Source organism: Mya arenaria, chromosome 13 (assembly GCF_026914265.1).
Source record: "Mya arenaria isolate MELC-2E11 chromosome 13, ASM2691426v1".
Lineage (NCBI taxonomy): Eukaryota > Metazoa > Mollusca > Bivalvia > Myida > Myidae > Mya > Mya arenaria.
In genome coordinates this window covers 17690028-17712733 of record NC_069134.1, presented here as the reverse complement: position 1 = coordinate 17712733, position 22706 = coordinate 17690028, and the positions used below count along the sequence as shown (strand labels likewise).

The 22706-nt window shown below is 35.1% G+C and overlaps 3 protein-coding genes across 3 annotated transcripts; 1 reads left to right on the top strand and 2 right to left on the bottom strand.

Annotated features, from left to right (window-relative positions):
* The first annotated feature begins 54 nt into the window (after positions 1–54).
* Positions 55–4640, top strand: LOC128212915 (diisopropyl-fluorophosphatase-like). The gene is made up of 5 exons (XM_052918308.1): positions 55–231; positions 476–616; positions 936–1067; positions 1358–1574; positions 2408–4640. Exons 1-5 carry the CDS (start codon positions 55–57, stop codon positions 2671–2673), a joined length of 933 nt encoding a protein of 310 aa, XP_052774268.1. The 3' UTR covers positions 2674–4640.
* Positions 4641–10128: 5488 nt separating this feature from the next.
* Positions 10129–15295, bottom strand: LOC128213003 (ATP synthase subunit delta, mitochondrial-like). Its single transcript, XM_052918459.1, has 4 exons — positions 15107–15295; positions 12062–12215; positions 11170–11258; positions 10129–10581 (listed from the first exon to the last, which is right to left on the bottom strand). The coding sequence occupies exons 1-4, from the start codon at positions 15245–15247 to the stop codon at positions 10459–10461; spliced, it is 507 nt and encodes a 168-aa protein (XP_052774419.1). The 5' UTR covers positions 15248–15295; the 3' UTR covers positions 10129–10458.
* Positions 15296–17916: 2621 nt separating this feature from the next.
* On the bottom strand, positions 17917–18996 carry LOC128215082 (zinc finger protein 596-like). The gene has a single exon (XM_052921807.1). It carries the CDS (start codon positions 18994–18996, stop codon positions 17917–17919), a length of 1080 nt encoding a protein of 359 aa, XP_052777767.1.
* Between the last annotated feature and the right edge of the window lie 3710 nt (positions 18997–22706).

Sequence of the window (22706 nt, the reverse complement as noted above, 5' to 3'; positions counted from 1 at the left end):
GTCTTTTCTGTATATAATTTTTCGCGACACTGGAAATTAATTTACGGCAAAGAAATGGCCAACCCGGAAGTGATTACCCCACAATTTACTAAAATTGTTGAAAATATTGCTGGTGCAGAGGGCCCAGTATTTGACAGGAATGGAACCTTTTACATGGTTGCACCGGAAAGAACTGATGAGTCAAACAATGCTGCAGGCGATGTTGTCAAAGTCAATTTAGATAACGCAATGGTATGGATACTGTGTCAGGTTACATACTACCATAATTTAAGGTTGACAATAACTAATTCAGAATATTTTTTAAGGGGACAGACACCTAGCTGAGGGCTTTTTTCATTTTGGTCATCAGGTGTTTACACTACACGTTAATTGACTGATATATCTCATTCCCATTTTGATATATATTTTTATTAAGATACCAAAGATATTCAGAATGATATTTAGTGTAATCCAATTATTATCTTTATTTTGAAAGTTGACAGTTATGTGCAGTCCACGTGATGGATGCGATGGCGGAATACCTGCTGGGTGTCAGTGTGACCATGATAACAACATCTTGATAGCTGACATGAGGCTTGGTATTCTTCGCATGGATTCTGAAGGAAAATACTCACAGGTTTTTAATTTATTTTACTCTACTATTGGTCCTGATTCTCATTTATAACATGTCCAGTACACTGATGAGTTAAACCCAATTTCCTCACTTACTCAGAGGAATAAAGCTGATGTTCACGTGTTTCCTTTGAGATTCAAGCTGTTTCTCTTGCTGAAATCCCCCCCCCCCCAAGTTGCTAGTTTACAGCAGAGTGTAATGTTAAAAATTGTCCTATATTATTAACACAATTATTAATACTTTTATATTATGAAACAAAAAAATAATGGTAAACATGCGCATTTACTTTTGTAAACACCTATAATGTGTTATCTTGTTGCAGCTTTTCAAGAAGGACAGCACTGATCGTATAATGCAGGGCTGCAATGACTGTGCATTTGACTACGAGGGTAACCTATGGGTGACAGCCCCTGCAGGCAATATTGCACCTGCACCATATGCCCGCTCCTTCGAGGTGATCTTAAAATTCATGTTTTATTGAAGTATGAAATCAGAAAGCACTGCCAGGTAGTCATAACTGAGCTAAATTAAAGTTTGACATGTTTTTTTCTTTTCTTTCCAACAGATTGCATCAATTCTGTTCATTATCTAATAATGTTTTGCTGGGGAAGTGTCTTATCAATAGCTATCATTAAAATCACATTTATCGTCTTTTCTGTAATATAACATTGGCTTTTTTTTACAGTGTCAATGACAGGTTCATGTTTTGAAATAATAATGTTATGTCTCAACTATGTCATTTAGGAGCCATTTGGATCAGTGTACTGCCTTACTAAGGACCAAACTTTGATACGTATTGATGGAGACCTGAGATTTCCCAATGGTATCGCCGTCCAGCATGCAGCTGATGGCCGTCCCAGCAAGCTGATTGTGGCAGAGACCCCAACCAAGCTTCTCTGGCAATATGACATTGAGGGGCCTGCCAAAGTTGGCAAGAGAACTGTTTGGGGAAAATTACCAGGTACTGTTGATAGAGTTGACATAAAATCCATGAATAATTAAAAATCATTCTTTGACATAATTTTTTTTTTGAAAGATATTTTCGTATTATTTGTTTTTCAATGCTATAAAATTTCTTAAAAAAGGAGTTTGTGCTTGGCCATAAAAGTAAAAAAAACAACACAGAAACAATGCACATGTAAACGCAACAAAATGATCAGGTGTATCAAGTGTCATAACTTTTGCTAAAATAATTATTCATTTGTACCACAAAAAAATAGACTGGCTTTGGCATCCGCTGACATTGCTGTTGTTTAACTTAGTTCAATCTTTTATCTTCAAACGGACATTAATTGTTAACAAAATATTACATTGTTATACTACTGTTTGCAAGTAAACTAAGCGAAACATGCATCAGTTAAACAAACCAGGAATGTAATGCCATTTTGCAACATTGAAATGGTGAATTTTACCACCCCAACGGCAGCTTGGAACTGTCAGTTTCAAACACTTTAAAGATTTTTTGTCACTGCATCACTTTTCAGCACAACTTTTGATTTTGACAAAAACTGTACATATATGGATGCTTTTGGTGTATGAGCCAGCCTCTTAAGTTGTTTGTTTCATTTGAAACATAAAAGTAAATGTCAAAATGATGAATGTGGCAGTAGGTTTCTTTGATGTCTGTGGCCAATTTTCAGGCTACAGATGTTGCACTTCAATTGAAAATTCACTTGATGGTTTGAGGCATAGTTAAAACCATGATCATTCAATGCTTCAAAAACTTGAAACACTTAGCTCAATTCCCTGACAGAAATATCTGCTCTATTTGGTCTAACGAAAGCTTGTTTGCAGGTGACCATGAGGGTGGTCCTGATGGGATGGACTTCGATGAACAAGGTAACCTGCTGGTAGCCAACTGGGGTGGTGGTCATCTTGAAGTGTTCTCCTCCAATGGAGGGGACCCCAAAGCTCGCATCCAGTGTCCGTTCAGCAAGCCAAGTAATGTGCACTTCCAGCCTGGATCCAACACTGTATATGTTACTGAACATCAGTTTCATGGACTGTGGAGGTTTGATTGGAAATGCAAGGGCATGAAACAATATTGTGAAACCAAGTAGACTGTCATACTTTGGGTTTGATTAGTTTTTACGAGAGTCCAGACAATTGTTCACTTTATACTAGTCATTAGTCATGTCTGTGTTTAGGTAAAATATTGATTTAATAGATAATCTGTTTTTGGATTAGGGATTTGTATCATTATAATTATATTCAGCAGTCTGTTTTATGGCTAATCAATACAGTATATAGTATGTGGCACATACTATGTGCTATCTAGATTAACAAACTTCACTTCAGAATCACATAAGTGTAATTGATTTAGATAAATTCATGTGTCAACCAAAAACTAAAATGATGTATGTATATTTATGATAAAACAAAAAGCATTTGAATTAAATCAACTCTATATTTCTGTTTAAAGTTTAAACAGTACAAATAATTTATTTTAGTTGAACGTAAATAATTGTAATGAATACACTATGTTGTAAGTCAATTATATCCAGTATAATATATATATGTATAATGCAAGTTCTGAAGTGTTGAGTCTTTCTAATAGTCAGCAAATAGAAAGAGTTAATTACATATTTTTGTATAGATTTACTAGGAGTAAGAACTCCTATTCAGAATTAGTTTGTTTATGGTAAGCTAGGTAGACTTTCATTGTTTGGTAAACGTACTGTAGATGTTATTTGCTGAAATTAGTGAATATGCAAACTATTGAATATGTTTGAATAATGTATAACAAAATGTGTATAGGCACAGAAATAGTAAATTTTAGGTTTTTAATTATATATGGTTAAATCAAGGTGTTGAAAATATTGATATATAATTACATGTTTTTAAGCAGTCAATAAGCTGACACAAGGCTGTTCAGGGACAGATTTATGCCGATGTATTTACCATTGAGAACATTTGGTGTTCTTTTTGCAGATGTGGTACTCAGACTCGTTTCATAATGGCTGAAAATAGTGAATGTGCAAACTATTGAATATGTTTGAATTATGAGTAATAAAATGTGTATAGACTTAGATAGGCACACAAAAAGTAAATTTTAGGTATTTAATGATACATGGTTAAATTGAGGGGTTGAATATATTAATATATTTTTACATGTTTTTAAGCAGGCAGTTACTTAATTTTTATTCAAAACTGAAGCTCAGAATTAGCAGTCTAGAACATATGTGTGAATATCAAATTTTATGTTTCAGTTCTACTTAATCAATGTAAATATCGCTAAATATAGAATTGCTTTGTCAAGAGTATCACACAAAGATTACAAGTAGAGGCAGGTAGATGTCATTAGCCAGTAACAATTTCATTTTACAGAAAGAAAATGTCATTTGTGTAATGCGCTTGAAGATGAGTATCATTTTGAACCGGAATGTACTTTTGCTGCTATTAGTAAAACATACATACGCAAGGTTTATTATGTAACGCCAAAAGTAATAAATTTGTAGAATTATTCACCTTTCAAAATATTAATCTAAACAGAATACTAGCGATGAATTTATTTAAAGCTATATATTGAAAAAAAACATTATTACAGAAAAATATTATTAAATACTAAAGATATACTCTACTCGCACTTTATTTCATTATTGTATTGTATCATCAACTTGAAATTGATGAAATTTGTACTTATGAAAATTCATAATTGGAGGACAGTTGACTTTGAAATATCACATATTTGTTTTACTGTTTGTGTATGCACCTGCCTTCGAAATGAAAATTGTACTTCTACAATTATGATATCACAAAATGTGCCATTTCATTGAATACACTGTGATATACAGTTGCTCAAAACTGCCAGAATTGTCCCAGAGCTTATACATGTACATTTAATTATGTTGATTATATTACATATGTTGTTACATCGTTGACATTAGTATTATGAAAATTATATTGTGATGAACTTTTACAAATTGTGATTTACACAAATTGAAAATTATTTGTGATGTATTTACCTTATTTTTACAAGAATATGATTATACCGAATGAATGGTTGATTAAATGTAACCAAGATAAATGTTTCTCATGTTTAGCTCACCTAAGCACAAGTTACACCAGGTTAGCTGTTGGGATGTGGTGATGTATGAGACATTAGTAATTTCAATTTGGTAAAAGTCTGACAAGAAATTGTGATGACGATGACACAGATGAAAACAATGCCAGATAATGCGATCCTTATTATGTCTGCCATGCTACACAGGTGGCGATATAAAAATACTTGTTTACACATATATCTTAATGGAGGGTTCAATCAAGATCATGTGTATGGATCTTGTGGGGTCATAAACTAGGTCACTAAGTCAAATCCTGTGGTATAAGAGACTGATTTTGTTCAGCTGATCACGCAAAATCTAGTCAGAATGGATGTCCTGATGAAACCTTGGTAAATTTTGAACATCTTGGATATAAAGTTGGTTACAGTACACAAGGTAAATCTGAAACAGTTGGTGTTTTTTTTCTAGAGCCACAATTTGTATCAGTCTAAAACTTTGTCATTATGATTGTATTGGTGGAAATTCAGACAATTTTGAATACAAGGGTCTGATTATGGCTTGTGATCTGAATTGTAACTTGGCTATGCATCAGGGGACTTTGAATGTGACACTCTTATTTAAAATCAATACATACACATGTATAACAAACATCAATTTTGACTGATAACTTCTTACTGAATAATGCATTTATGGAAAATATTAATTACTGATAGAAAAATTGTAAATGTGTATTTAATAGTAGAAAAAGCAAAAATATTAAATGATTGGTGAATGCTAAAAGATTAACTGTAGTCTACTATAGTCTCATAAGGTAGAAATACCGTGTTTCATGCACATTTCTTTCAAATTATACTCGGTATCCTTCATAAGAACCATTGTTTTCGACATTAATTCATCCTTTTTGGAATATTAAAATAATATTATTATTAGATTGTGGACTAGAAATGCATTTTTAAATAACTTGGCACAAATGTTTACCATTAGAAGACGATGTGTTGCGTGCAAGACCCAAATCTGTAAGGCAAAGGTCAAGGTCACATCAATGGTTATTGGTCAAAATTCCTTGTATTTTAATTTGTCCTGGCTGTAGCATGGCAATTACTTTGGGGAATTGAAATAATTTGGTACAAATGATGATGTGATGCGTGCAAGACCCGAATGTAATATATATGTCACCAGTCAAGGTCCGTTCAAGGGTAATTGGTAAAAATTTCTTGTTTAATCCAATCTTTGCGAAAGAAAAATAATCAAAATGCATGCACAATCATGAAAGGTAGCAAATAGTCATCTTGCTCTCTGTTACTTTATCCGCTGCGATACCTTCCACTACCTTACCTGAACAGTTTGTCATACAGGGCCACATTTCTAAATAATGTTCAATTTGTGGAATTAAATTTTACACAAGCAATTTTGAAGGGCAGGGTCACATATGAAAGAAATCAATTATCATATTAAACATAGTGTATAAGTGGTTTTATCTTGACTGTAAGTAATAATGCGAACTAGAGTTTTGAAGTAACCTATAATTATTTATTGACGCATTATTTCTATTCAGCTTAAAACGCAGTGTACTCGGGTGAGCCATGTAGGGTGTCTTTTATTGCAATTATTGGATATACTACATCTCCGCAGGCATATGGGGTTAAGATTTCATGGGCTCCTCTGGGAAGATGTGGTGATTATATTGTTAGCAGCTGAAGGAGGCTTGACTGGAATTACTCTAAAATGGGTGTCTAATAATGTATGATAAATTTTTATGCCCCCACAAAGTGGCGGCATATAGGGTTGCCCTTGTCCGTACGTACGTACGTACGTACGTACTTACTTACGTACGTACGTACGTCCCGAAGATTGTTTCCGATCTAATTCTTGAAAACCGTTTGTCCAATCCTCACCAAACTTTAAACACATGTTTGTGACCATAATATCTTGATCAAGTTCGATAGTCATGGAAATCGCTTTAGTCATTTAGGAGTTACGGCCCTTTTTTGCCAAAAATTCCCGAAGATTGTTTCCGATCTAATTCTTGAAAACCGTTTGTCCAATCCTCACCAAACTTTAAACACATGTTTGTGACCATAATATCTTAATCAAGTTCGATAGTCATGGAAATCGCTTTAGTCATTTAGGAATTACGGCCCTTTTTTGCCAAAAATACTTCAAAAATATGTTTCCAATCTAATTCTTGAAAAGTATGTGTCCAATCCTCACCAAACTTTACATACATGATTGTGACCATAATATCTTGATCAAGTTCGATAGCCATGGAAATCGCTTTTGTCATTTAGGAGTTACGGCCCTTTATTTGCAAAAAAAGACTTGAAAAATACGTCCCGAAGATTGTTTCCGATCTAATTCTTGAAAACTGTTTGTCCAATCCTCACCAAACTTTTAACACATGTTTGTGACCATAATATCTTTATCAAGTTCGATAGCCATGGAAATCGCTTTAATCATTTAGGAGTTAGGGCCCTCAGATTATCCTGAATAATCATTATGGCTTATTTTCTGTGACAAAAAATCGAAGTGGGGGCATTCGTGTCCTATGGACACATTTCTAGTTGGAGTTACAATTAAAGTCATTTTAAGATGTATACCCCAACCACTGATGGTGGTAAATTTCCCTTTCAGCATAATAATTTATCTTCTAATTGAAGAGGTGGGACCAGTGGGTCAGTGTGAAATACAGCCATAGAGCTTGACAGCTGCCACAATGCCATTCTATTAATTGATCATGCATGAGGCTTATGGAAAAACTGAAATGAAACTATATGTAACTAAACAAACATGTTCACAATGTAAAGGCAATGTCACAGGCAAGACTCAGATCAAAGATAACGTTACCTTTGGAGGTCAACAGAAATTGATTTTACTTAAGCAGACTTTAACATGATCATGCATGGGGGCAAAGGACAAGGTCTGTACAGGATAGGAAAAGTCCTGGAAAACTCCTTGAATTTGGCATCAGTCCTGGAAAACTCCTTGAAAATGACATTGTCAAAAATATCCTTGAAATGTCCTTGAATAATAAAAATTTCCCATGAAAATTTATAATTCTCCTTGAAATTGGTCGGACAAACTCTGTCTATTCAAAATAATCATGAATATTTACATTGCTGACCATCGGATGTCAAATTTCATCGACGAAATAGACGCCGTAAAAAGCGCCGTAATTTCCCGGTCTTAAACCCGTTTTTCAACACTGCCTTTATAGTGCCGCACGCAGAATAGCATGTTTCCGGTTGTTTACTTCCGATAATCCGATAAAAATGTCTTCGCGAGGAAAATGTGTTTAGAAGTGAATAGGAGGCGAATGAAAACTATAGACGATGGCTTCGTCCATTTAAGGCCGACAAGACAAAAGCGCTTTGTATTGTTTGCGATAAGCTGTTTGACATATCAAATATGGGAGAAGCTGCACTGAAATCGCATGCGAAGGGAGATAAGCATGTAAATAACATGTCGAGGGATCAAAATAACAATGTTTCAGCTCTTAAACAATGTTAGGCAGGGTAAGTAACCAACACTAGCACCTTTATATCGAACAAGGTATACACTCCTGGAAAAAATATTTTTAAGTCCTGGAAAAGTCCTGGAATTTGATGATGACAAGTCTGTATGAACCATGAAGGATTTTAAAAGAACTTGGCACAGAGGTTCACCATGAAGAGATGCACATCAGACCAAAGGGCCCACTGCAAGATATTAGTCGTAAGTTGAAAGTATCAGATGATAATGTATTTGTTAATGTGCTTATTTTGTGTGTGAATTGAAATGAAGTCGTTATTAAAAGTTAAGAACAAAGCTTATGAATTGAGAAGAACTATGTCCTCACTTCCTGTCTTTGTCACATAAGCATATGCTATTATTCTGCACATAGTTGATGAATGTGCATCAAATTACTAGTTGCACATTGAAAGAGTGGCATACAAAGGTAATCCTCGAAATATACCTATACATGTACCGGGGAGTACTTTAATTTGTACAATGAATATGAATCAGAAACCCCATGTTCTATTTTAAGTAACATTGACCATGACGCCAGGCACACAACTAACAACCCATGCAGACTTCTTTGGAAATGTTAACCATTCTTACTATTAACACTTTTTTTTTATCAATGTAAAACTTAATTCCGTGCTTTACAATCATTGAAATTAGACTTTTGGATGAACAAGCCCGAATTCATATACTAAAGCTTGACTTCAAATTTTTGAACAAGCCCAGTGCAGGGCTTGCGGGCTTGTGTTAATTTCGACCACTGGCTTTATATGACTAATTTTAATATTACTGCTTAGCACAGCCACAAACAACTTCCTAGGTACAGAGCGGTCATGTTGGTAAACATTCCTCTTAAGTTTCATGTCTCCTGCTCATATATTTAACGAGGGGTGACACATGATTTCAAACTTTATATTCAACTACGTCAAAGGCCATAACTCAACTCTTACTGAAGCAGTAACACATATACCCAAGTTGGCAAGTTGGTGTGAGAAAACTAGTGAAATCCTTTTTCAGTGAGCGTCAGGCATATTATTGGATGGGCAATAGCATTTTGGTTGAAATCACCAGTTATAACAATTGATGTTCAACTTACTTTGATCTGTGTCTGGTTTATTTGATCAAGCGCAACAGTTTCCAAGTGCACATGTGTATTTTCTGATATGGGCAAGTTGTACACTGCAATCACATAAATTGTTTACCTTGATGTCATTACAAGTTGACAGGTAAGGGTTTGTAGTAAATGTTCTGAATGACAAGCTGTACACTGAGTATATGCAGTTTTCTTGGCAAGTACAGCAACTCTGCCTCAACTTCCATCATTTTTACACTGAGCTTGTCAGATAGGCAAAAGTATCAGTTAGCTTCAAAGTCAGGAAAATTAACCCTTATCAACGCATGTATCGTACAATCTCTTTTTGGAAAAAGAATGTTTCAGTAATCGTACTATTTCCAAATTAAGAGCTTTATTGAGCACTTTTTTCAATGTTTAATTGATTTTGTGATTAAAAAGTTAAATTAAAACAAATATAAAGTGTGACCTTGAAAAGTTACAGTCCAGACACGGGAAATCTAGCTGTACACACACGGATGGAAGATCAATTTTAATATGCCCACCTTCAGGGGTATAAAAATGACCAAGATGATCATCTGTTATTGTTTATCAGTCGAAAAAGGCCATAACTCAACAATCATTTAAGCCAGAGTTATTGGCCTTGTGTTGTGTCTCTAGCAACATGTGTTACATTAAACAAGTATAATTTCTAATATCTTTGGCATCTGCCTTCATGTATAAATGATGGGAAGAAACAATCCTTGGCACCTCCTTTTATGTATAAATATTTTGAAGCAATATTCTACAAATGTTTACCCAAAAATAAACATTTAGCAAAATGGCTACAATTATTAGTGTTATTTATGATGAATATCAAATGAGCTTATTGTGTTTAACTGTATAGGTTTCATTGCATATTCTTTGGAGTATTATAGTTCTTAATTCAAAGTTAAACAAACTGTTTGAATTTTAATTTTCTTAAATAGCCAATACATACATGAACATGTCTACACCACATGAAAATACCAAACATTGGTCAAATCACACAATTTTAATATATTGATATGAGAAAGTTACTGATCTCAAACATTAAAAACTATTTGCCTTTTTGTTTTTCGAGAAGATGACATTTCGATAATGACAACATTTACTTGTTATAATCTATTCAAGAGTCTTGGAAAATGAAACAAGATCAACAAACTACAAATCCATCACAAAACAAATAAATCACACAAGTTCTTCTTCACTGAATGATAGTAAATCAAGTCCCTAGAATATCATGGTGTTTATCTGAGAGCGTTCTGGAGGGTGGTAAGACAGTCAACCATGATCTGGGCCTCAGCCTTCTCCTCCTCAGACCGAGCAGCCAACACTTCACTGTTGGCCTTGTTCAGATTGCTTGAAACAGTCTGCAAAATACCAACATTAATACATATGGTCATAACATACTTATTAAATATTCAAAATGATTAGAACATGCAGCACAATATACTGCAAGTCCGGGAAGTATAAAAAAAGTAGAAATTTAACACTTTGCTTTCAACTTAAGTAGGATTGAAAAGGTTATGTTGTTATTCAGACAGTTTATTCAAGGATTACAAATGAAACCATTTACATCATAAAAATTAAAATATTTTTAGTGGGATTTAATAGAGATTAAGAATCTTAATATCTTTGTAGGAGAAATATGTATTCCAACACTGTTTTGTATTTTCTCAGATAGCCAAGGAGTACAACTGAAGAAAAATTACATTGAAAATGTGTGTGTACTAAGTTATGTGTGTACCAAGTTTAATAATATTTGTCTCTCCTATGTAGCTCCATGTTATTTTTCTAGATCACTTATAGTAATGGCCCAGGGTTTAACTTTTTGCATGATGCTGACCACAAACAAGACCAGGGTGAAGACATGAACTCTTTTGACAGACAAGCTTACAACACATTAACACAACCCACCATACACATGATGCTTTGAATAGAAATGTCAGAGAGTTTACCTGGACGTCAAACCTATCCAGTGGGTGGGCCTCCTCTGCCAGCAGCTGTACTGTGGAGTCACTGTTCACTGTGATTGCTCCACTACTCACTGTATCAAGGAGAAAAACAATTACATGATACATTATTAGAAATTGTTTTTTTCTTTCAGGCTTACAGCGCTTCTAGATCCAATAATACATTGTGGAATATCTTTAAGGAGTGCACTGTTGCCATAAGCAAATTTATCCCATCCATGATACTAGCATATGTCCTCTTATTTCATACTGGATTCCTCTTTTTTACAAATTCGTGTTGGTATCCTTGTTTTATCAGAGAGTTGATTTTATCACTATGTTATCAAGAAATGCCCTCTCTTCTATCTATCAAGCTTCATTGGATCATCAACTAATGGTGTGAAATAAATCAGAAGACACATGTGTTGCATGGTTTTGAAGCTGACAGAAAGTCATCATTTCTTATACTAGTTAGCCCATTTTTCTATCAACATACATTTTGTAATAGGAAGGTAAGCCTATTAAATATGTCTCAAATATATGTATTTTTTCCTATAAAATATTTTTCTATGCAAGTGAATCATATTTGTATATGATATATATATATACTAATCAGTGATCACAGTGTTTTATAGAAATATCAGTTACTTAAAGGAGTGTAAAAAACACATACTTTTGGATGTTGCAAAAAGTGAAATGGTACCTGCACCAAAGTGCTAAATAAATGTTTTCTGAGTCATTTGTGGTAGCAGCAGGTTAACACGGTGATATGCTTACCACAGCGTTGGCTTCTGCAGAATATATCTGCAGAATATGGCGCAATCTCTGCCGTGACGGCAACATGTTATATAAAAAAACATGTGGTTCGTAGTGTGACACACTAAACAATCAAACATACCGAAGAATTTTTTTGCTGAGCCATCCAGTTCTGTCACAGTCACGACACCAGGCATGAGGGCAGCAATGGTTGGCACATGGTTTACAAGAACGCCAAATGACCCTGACAAGCTTGGAACATCCACTTGCCGTACCTCGGAGGACTGATAATAAACCTGGAAGGCCAAGAAGTTATGTCTCAAAATCCTTATGAACATCAAAGAGCACAGATCTGACAAAGTTTTTGGCCATAGAAACGTGGATGAATAGGCCAGTTTTTCATTAATGTTTGACCATATTTGTTACAAATTTACTTGCACATTAGTCTTGAAGGATTGGTCTTCAAAGGATACATAATTATATTTACATTGTATATATAATCAGCTTTAAACAGACTAAGTGTCATTATTACAGAACCCCAATACAGGTATGTAATAAGAGTTATTCTAAAATAATACTTATAAAAAAACGCTTGCTTTATTTCTCTTTTGTCAAACAAGTGGCATAACTTTGACAAGTATATTAAATTCAGAGTTATATTGTCGCTGGCAACATGCATACCAAATTTTATGGTATATGAATACCTTGATCTACTAATTGTCATGATAATCATGTCTGAATAGTTTTTTCAGCGGTTTTAAGGACATGCGCTATAGGGTATGGAGTCGATATGGCCTAAATAAATTGACAATTTAGCACAGAGTGGAAGGCTATATGATTGAAAGGTAATACAAGCAACAACCGCCAATCAAGTCTGAAGTTAGCCACAATAATGCGCATTTAGGGAACCTTCTTAACATTTGGATATTCATTTTGTTCCCTAAATGCCACAAGTAAACTGAGCAGTACCAATGTAAAATATATTCTTCAACTATTACTCCACAATACTTAGCACTTTAATGTTAAATTAAAACACAAAAGTTACACTTTAATTATTTAGCCAATACCTTTTACTTATTACACTTAGTTACACTTTAATTATTTAGCCAATACCTTTTACTTATTACACTTAAGTGTTTTATGAACCACAAATAATTAGTTTAATTTAGATCGACTTCTGTCAATACAGCATCGCCATTTTGAAACCATCTAGCAGACCTGTGCCTGTTATCTTTCCGCTCAATATGCTTAGCGCTGGGATCTGTCATTCTTGGCTAGGAAAACAATAAGTGGTATATGGACGTGGAGAGTCGCCAAAACAAAAATCGTCAAAGACTCTGAAGCGGCTGTTTATATGGACTAGTCTGAAGTCTGCTGTTCCATAGAAAGCTACCAAAGTGGATTGTTTCCATGTAGTCCAAATAATTGTACGTTGACGGATTTTTTTTAGATTTTTGATATGGCAAATCCTTCACATACAAATTGTTTAGTATCAAAAGTGGGTAGTTGTTCCGATCAGGATTCCGGGTTAAAGCATATAGCGTCTATAAAATATCATAAAAACAAGAAATATTACCAGATAATGTTATTTTATATTAGTTCCGTACGCACACAAAAAATATTCAACTTATAATTATGAGTTTGACGGCTTTTCTTCTTTTCATTCTGTCAAAACATAACGATATATACATGAAGGGCACCTGCAAGGCTTCAGGGCACAGTTTTAAATCGCTCGGAACATTTCGGCCATGGCCGAGTTGTAACGATTGTATAGCGAGGTCTATCTCGAAGCTTTGTCGGAGGAGGCCAAGTTATTACGATTGTATCGAGTTGCTCCCCTTTGCATAATTGTTATCTGTGTCAGTCAACTTTCGTTTTATTGGAAAGGTAAACAACTTGTTTTAATGCATTAAATGCTTGTTTAGTGCAAAATAACATTTCACTTACATGGTAAAATATGAATTGAACTCTTTATGATCAATTTCAACTATAAAATACTTCACTTAAAACAATTTCAATATTTTTAAAACACCCCCGTTTTTTGCATATTCCCGTTTAGACGTTAGGGTAGCTACAATAATGAGCGATCAGGAATACTTTTTTATTATTTTGACATTTCATACGTGTATCCCTGTAACGCTACAACTCTCTACCATTTAACACTGTGCGAAAGAATATATAGTAATATTATGCATCGATGTTGAATAATAATGATATAATTGTTCGAAATGTACCTGAAAGTGATCTTAACTGGGTTGGATTTGTCGTTAGAGTTGTTATTTTCACATAAATATACTCTGGGTCACGAAATGAGCGTAGCAGTCCACCATTTTTTATACATGTTGATTTTTATCGAATAAATTTGTACCCATCCGTCAATGATTGTTAACCCTGTGCGCAGTCACAGTTATCCTCGCTTTTCTATGTATTGTGCAGAGCAACGCAACAGTGTTCAAAAATGGTGATACCTAATCATCATCATCATCATCATCATCATCATCATCATCACGAACATCATCATCATCAACTTCTCCCATCTTGACCCATCAAACACGTTAGCGTTCAGCGCATTGAAATGGTTGCATTTTTAATAGTGTTATTTAACCGAGCCTATTAACGACCAAAATATTCGAAATCCTCTACCCCGTTTCATACATGTACACAACCGGTCAGATTTGTCCTAGATTTACAGATTAATGGATACAATCGATGCATGTAAGTGCATTATGGTATCTGAACATGTTTTTTCGGCATAATGACATAAATAAATGTGTGTTTGATAGTAGGCAATGATATTTTCGTAGAAATTTGAATTTATAACAAAGATAATTTAAAAATTGTGGCCGCGAGGATCCTCTGCGCAAGGCCCGTTTGCTACTTTTTGCTGGGATGGTGGACGTCACCAGTCTGCCATAGTCTAAAAATCGTCAAAAGACTGGTTGACGACCATTTAGGTGGACTAGACGTTAGGGATGGGAAGAATCCCGTATAACACGTCTATTATTTTAGACTAGTTTCCATGTAACAGGCTGTTACAGTTTACAGACTCTTTTGGCTTCAAAACAAAATTTGAAAAGAATAAACTTTAAATGTAATGCTATTCAAAACTATAAGATAAAGGTCTAAAGTTTGGTAGATTTAATAATCAAACTCAAATTTGCAAAACGGAATTTTATTATCAACTTACATCTGATGGCGATGCAAATGTAAATGCCATTTCAGTTTTGACCCCTTCTGAAGCATTGCATCTTTGCTGGCTGGCGACCGCGAGCCTTTGGCATTGGCTCAACAGCCTAGGGGCTCGTAAAAAGTGCCGGCTAAGAGACATGTTCGCTCTAAACAAAATGGAGCAAGGGCATTCGCAAGGGAGTTAACTCATCATCAGATAGTTAAAACGTTTATTTTAGAAACGGTCGCGGAGCACACAACAGAAAGACCAATAATACTTTAATACTAATTTTGATAAAAGCAACAAAGACGCCGCGAATATTTGAAACAGGAATAAAAGAAAGCCGATGCAATTCGACAGGATACCAAGTTTGAGGTACCTGGATACAAACATTCTTCTGTTATTTAACGAAAACGGATTCCAGCTTTAAAGCACCGATACGCAAGATACAACTTTCTGGGTTAAACCATTACTATGTACACCATTGTCATGGTGTAACGTGCGAGCCTAACAAGGCCAACAGATACCTTAAGAGAAAAGCATGCTCGACCCTGAAGGGGTCGACTGGTCTTTATATACAGTAAATTCTCAATCCACACAAAACCCGGGCTTTGCTAATTTGCCATATTACCACCCAAGTAAACATACGTACTATGAACGTACTTCTTTCGTCTTTAACGAATGTTATACTATGAACGCACATCCGCCGCCTACAGCTGACCGTTACGTTATTATGAACGCACATCCACCGCTTACAGCGGACCGTTACATTATAATGAACGCACATCCACCGCCTACAGCGGACCGTTACACTAGAACTACCCAGTAAATGCCAATCGCTAAACAAGAGACCTTCTGGTACAATATTTTTACGGTTTTCAGTTTGAACAGCCAGGGTTTGAAAACCCAGACCTTCCGCACCGAAACATTTGCTTTACCAAATCCAATCAAATTTTTATTTCAGTCGGTATGACATGCCAGGGTTTTTCAGTCTGTATGACATGACCGAGAAACATTAGCAATGAAAAGCTATTGACCGACAACATATTTTAACAAGCATATTTAACACACAAACGAGTATGACAGCAAAAGTAAGCACATTTAAGTGTTAAAATTTACCTAAATTAAATAAGGAATCAGCACATGATTAAAACATGAATACATAAATTATGTCAAATACAATATACACATTTAAAAAACTGGGATGCTCGCGCTTATCTTGACCGTTGTCAAAAAAGATCTTAAGATGAACATAGTAAAAAAACTGAATGGAAAAGTAGCACAAGCGTGCATTACTTAAAATGATACTAAAACACATATCAGCTTGAATAAGATTCAAGATGACCTGATTAGCACCAGCTTCTCAGAAACTGCAACACACATTTATGCAGTGAGCATGCAAGCACATAAAACAATTCAAAGCAAAAGTTAAGGCAAAGGATATTCATAATAAAAACAATCGTTCGAAATAGATATGATTGATGCAATACAGAATAATGGATACTAAGCATAACTAAACTAAAAAGCACGGCAAAGCAACGCATGACAGAAGGAAAACACACAGCCAGGGACAATACAAAAATAAAGGGAAGGTTTAACTACAAGGAGCGCAACAAGAGCACCAACAACTCTGTCCGTTCCATGCGTTGACCAAACTTCGGAATGAAAATACTAATCAAGACAAGCCCAAGGATAGAGCCCTGTGGCACTCCCTTATAAATATGTTTAAAGTTACCTAGTTTAACACATTTATTCCTATTTCTTGAATACCATTTGATTACATTAAGTGCATTTTCACTCACACCTTAGAATTTTAATTTGAGACTCGGAGGACAGCCTCATCTCAATTACGGCACACCCCCGACGTTCTCTCAGGCAGGGTACAGTACGGGACCGTATCCACAATACTCCGCTCTGTACGTGCAGGCACCGAACCATTCGGAACTCCTCGGCCATTTTTATCGAAAGCAACCTCGAAAAGTGGTACGCTTTAGTCCGATGCAAGTAGATCGCGTAGTAATTTTATTTAGCAGTTAAACTTTATGTCTTAATTCTTGGGAATCTTAATTATGTTTGCAATGATGCACTTCACTGGCAATCAATTTAAACTTAGATCGATAAATACAACTCTAAAACACTTTATTTAATTTATGATGTAATTAAAAAAAAACGAACTAATTCAACTGATGTACCGGCATCCGAGGTTGTTTTCGATAAAAATGGCCGAGGAGTTCCGAATGACACCGAACAGCGAAGCTAGTCAAAATGGCCAACTTTTCCGGTCATTCATACGACATTCAGTCTCAGTATGTTGGTGAACACCAGAGTAGCTATGGAACCTCAACGAGTCAAAGTTGTATAGTAACGCAGGATACATAAATTAGGCTGCTGATACCTCCGAAAACAAGTGATCCAAAATAAAAATAACGCTTTGACAGTTCCGTGATGCCATAGCCTGTTCCAGTATCATTTTAGAACTAGTTCATGTATATTTACGAAGTGAAACTGTTTGTGATTTCTTGTAAAAGCTTCTATCTCAAATTTAAAAGTTATGTATATTCGTGGTTAACAGAGATCGTAAAGCGTTTGTGCTTCCGAGATTCCCTGGAGTTTCTACGATTTCAAATAATTTGTAATATTTATGCATTGAAAACATATTTGTTTAACAATTTATTAAATCGTTTATAATTTGACATGTTTTGTAAACAATGAATACGAGAAAACAACATAACGCTAACAACATAACAACACTGTGGCTTGCAATATATTCTCCAGGATCAAGTCAATCACAAGTTGCCCTTCAAATAAATCAAACAGCAAGTCCAAGGTCACATTTTGTGAGAACACATGTGCAGTTTCAGCTGAATCTTCTGTGGGTACGCGTTGTCACATCCGGGTACCGTACACCGGAAGGGGTTTTCCCCGGTGTGCAGACGCTCGTGAACCGCGCAGGCGTACTTGCTGTTGAAAACATTTGCGCAGTATCCGCACTTGAAGCTGCGGTGATCGCGGTGGTAGCGGTAGTGTTGGGTGAGCGAGGATCGTTTGGAGAACTTCCGGTTGCAGATAGGGCACATGAACGGCGTGTTTCCGGAGTGGACATTCATGTGATCGCGAAGGCGGCTGTTGGTGCTGAACTCCTTCTTGCAAAGCTCGCAGAAGTGGCCGTCGTGCAGTCGCTGATGCTTCGTGAAGAAACAATGCGCAACCACTTTGTCGCAAATGCCGCATTGGAAACGCTCATCGTTCAACCGGATGTGTCGCGTGACATAGCCGTAAATGGAGAACAGCGACTTTCGGAGACCGCTCGGGACGTCCTGGAGTTGGTGGATACGCTGATGGTTCTGTGCGTCTCGGTTGTCAACACAAATGGCATTACATGCGTGACACCAAAATGTGTCTGCATCTTTGTAAAATCGGAAGGATGGCTCGTTCTTTGGTTGCCCGGTCACCTGTATGAAGTGTTGCACGAAAGCCGGGGCCGGGATTAACGCACTGGTTATGATGGCCGGAGCGGAAGGTGTGTCAGCAGAAATATTCGGTACGTCGGCAAGAAGCGCTTCAATAGAAAACGGATGAGCATTTGCCACAAGCAGCTGCGGTGAAGGTGTCTCGAACTCCCTGTTGGTGTGAATGTTGTCGTCGCTTAAACCAGATACTTGTCCGCTGCTCTCGGTCACGGAAGAATCTGATACCACATCAGGCTCGGCACTCGGCGCATACCGACGGACGATGGGCGACGATGAGGCAATATCAAGCGTCTCGCTGCGCAGATCTTCCTGGTTGACGAGAGAATCACATGTGTGATTCAAAAGCTTGAAGTTGGAGAGATCTAGGGGCAGGTTGTGTGTCTTCCACTGCACCCGGTAAGCGGCGTTCATCATGATTTGTGACATCAGGGCCTCCATCTGCACAACACAACGAATGATAACATATCTTTTTTAGTGAATGCAATATTATCAATATGTTTTATATGATGACCAAACAATTGAATTCAAACATTTAAAACAAATTATACCGTTTTTGAAAAAGGTCAGAATCATAGAATCCAGTCAAATGATAGTATAATATTACATCATTACATTTCAGTTTTAACGCTTAGTGATAAAATAGAGTATTTGTTGCTGCTTCCTTATTGTATTGGAAAGAACTCCTGCAATGTTTTGAGAGAACTCCTTTAAAGAAGTTCTGAAAAATCCAGCAGATACCAAGTTAAGATAGATAAGATAGTATGAATATATTGCAGTAAAAGTATTGCAGTAATTAAACTGATTACACTGATTGATCTTAATCCCTTCGCCTTTTATACATGTACTATGTTTTTCCAGTATGATCAAAGCCCTATTAGCGTACGTGAGGCCCCGATCAGGGTGTGATAAACCTCCTCCTCGTCATCATAGGACTCTTTCTAAAACTGAACTCAACATTAACATAGTTAAGATATAGTAGGTTTATACATTTAAACAAAAGGGTTATAAAATCCAATGATACAAAATTGTATATAACAATTATACAGGTCATAATGAAATTCGTTGTTATAAGCTATCAGTATAACCTATAATGCATTTATACCAACACAAGAATAAGCGTGATCCTGTTATAAGGAACTTAAGCTTGTTCGAGAAATTTGGGCCCATAGTTGGGAACATATTATTAGGTATAGGTTAAAATTCATGATAATGCTACAACATAAAATGAGTTTCTTTCCAAGGGATGTCTTGTCTTTTTAATGTTGTCTAAAATAAATGGTTTTATGCATGCTTTTATAAAAATACAATTCTTCCTCTACCTGAAGGAGCTGCAAAAAGTGTGCCTTTGCGTTATGTTACTGTGACAATGACTTTTCAGACTGCCTAAACAATGTAAAACATCCACGCAACCTGAAGCTCATGAGGCACAAAAGGAAAAAATGCGGGCTAGTTAAACTTAAATAGCTTTTATAAATTCTTACATGAACTGAAATAAATGGCGGAAACACATGTGATACCTTGTTTGACGCCAATGTGCGTGATGGTGAAAATATAAATATATGGTTAAATCGTATTAATTCAGAAAGGGAGAAGCAAGCGCAGCAAGGAAGCCTTTTTATTCACTATTCGGAACACTTTGGCAATTATCCACCAAAAACTACCTCGGATGTATGCTGGTACATCAGTAGAAGTAGTTCGTAAAATCTTAACTAGAAGTACTAATATAGTGTAGTGTTTTAAAGTGTATTTTGTATTAATATAAAGTGTAAATATAGGGGAAGTGCATATTTAAACGCTTTTTTTCGCTATTTTGCTTTATGATATTTATCTATTATATATAATATTTTATTATATATATAATAAATTGTAATATAAGAGAGAGAGAGAACTACTTAAATAGCAACATGGGAAGAAAATATCGATTTTTTTACTAACTGCATTTTTACCGATAAAAGCAGAATTTTTTTGAGGCTATCAATTAAATGATAATAAAACCCATTAATATCATAATACTGCAGTCCTGAAATTCACTTTAAAATTTCAAGTTTAATTCACTTTTTAAAATTGTCTGCCTATGGCGGGTGTTGCATAATTTTATCGATATACACTACCTGGTTTTCAAAAGGAAAAAAAAATGTATTTTAAACAAAAAAGTCAATTAAATGACTATGTTTACAAAGCAAGTCATTGAAAAAAAAATCAGTTATAAAAATGATCTTTTCCGCGTGTTCAGAATAAAATAAGGCCAGAAATTAGGCAGACCAGATTTTGCCAATGCTTTTCCATATATATTTCTAGTGTGCCAATTGAGTCAAGTATATGTATAGAAGTGTAACGTGCTAGCCAAACTAACAAACACCAGGTAGCCGAGCTTTCTGGAATTTTGGAAAGTTTTAAAATCTAAACAGTCTAGTAATGTCAATGCATCTTTAGAAGATGTGTATACTCATTTCAAAAATATTAACTCCAACGCTAATTCTAATAATATTGACCTGAACGACGATACTATGGAAAATATTGATATTGACGGAAATGAGTAAAATATACCAATGATGATACATATGATGAATTGAAAAAGCGATTAAACAATTAAAGAACAATAAAGCGTGTGGTGAAGATAATATTTTAAATGAACATATCAAATATTCTTATTGTTGTTTCAAAGAAGTTTATATTAAACTTTTTAACATTATGTTTGATAAAGGTCTCGTACCACAAAACTGGACCGTTGGTATTATACATCCAATTTATAAAAATAAAGGTGATACATCTGATCCTGTAAATTATAGACCAATCACTTTACTTAGTTGTTTTGGTAAATTGTTTACCTTAATACTGAATAACAGATTTCAAAAATTTGCCAAGAATCATGATTTGTTAAGTGAATATCAATCAGGTTTTAGACAAGGATATTCAACAGTGGACAATATGTTTGTCATAAATATGTTAATAGACCTTCTTCATAATTCAAAGAAAAAGTTATTTTGTGCATTCATAGATCTTAAAGGAGCATTTGATACCATAAATAGAAGCTACTTGTGGATAAAATGTGTATAGCAGGGAAATTTATACAAATTATAAAAAAAATATATGAAAATGCTAAAAGTTGTGTACGTGTTAATGGTGTAAAGTCAAACTATTTCCCTTGTACTATAGGTGTAAGGCAGGGCGAGAGCCTTTCTCCGTTGTTATTTTCTATGTTTATGAACGATTTACATAGCTTCTTTGCAAATAGTAATATTGTTAAGGGTACAATTGTGTATAGACATGATGATGATGTTCGTTTGATAGATTTTTAAAAGTTATTTGTATTGCTCTATGCAGATGACACAGTCATATTGGCAGAATCATATACAGATCTGCAATATGCTCTAAACATATATGAAAATTATTGTAAAAGATGGCAACTTACTGTTAACACCACTAAAACAAAAGTGCTTATTTTTCGAAGGGAAGACGTTTGAACACGAATTCCTTCTATGCGATGATAAATTAGAAATAAACGAATATAAATATTTAGGTGTGTTATTTAGTAGAAGTGGTTCGTTTTTCAAAGCAAAAGAATATATCGCAAAGCAAGCCACTAAAGCTATGTTTGTTTTGTTGAAGAAAGCTAGATATCATTGTCTTTCTATTGAATTGCAAATTGATTTATTTCACAAAGTTGTCAAACCTATTTTGTTATATGGATGTGAATGTTGGGGTTATGGTAATATTAATATTCTCGAGAAAGTGCAACTAAAGTATTTGAAATATGTGTTAGGTGTCAAGATCAGTACACCAAACTGTATTGTATATGGCGAAACTGGTGTTAAACCTCTAAATATTGACATTAATACACGTTTGATTGACTTTTGGTCAAAATTAATAACCCCGCCGTTACCTAAACTTACTGTATCTTTATATAATATTGTCCTAAGTAGATTTATGTTTTCCGAAAATCCACGACAGTCCCATTTCCAATGGATTCGTAATATTAAGGAAATATTGATTAAATGCGGGCATATTAACATTTGGCAGAGTCATGATTTTTTAAACAGATCATGGTTAAAGAAAACTGTTTATCAAAAATTGTCCGATCTCTTTATTAATGAATGGTTTTCTACTATAAATACTTCTAGAAAATGTATAAATTATAGGTTGTATAA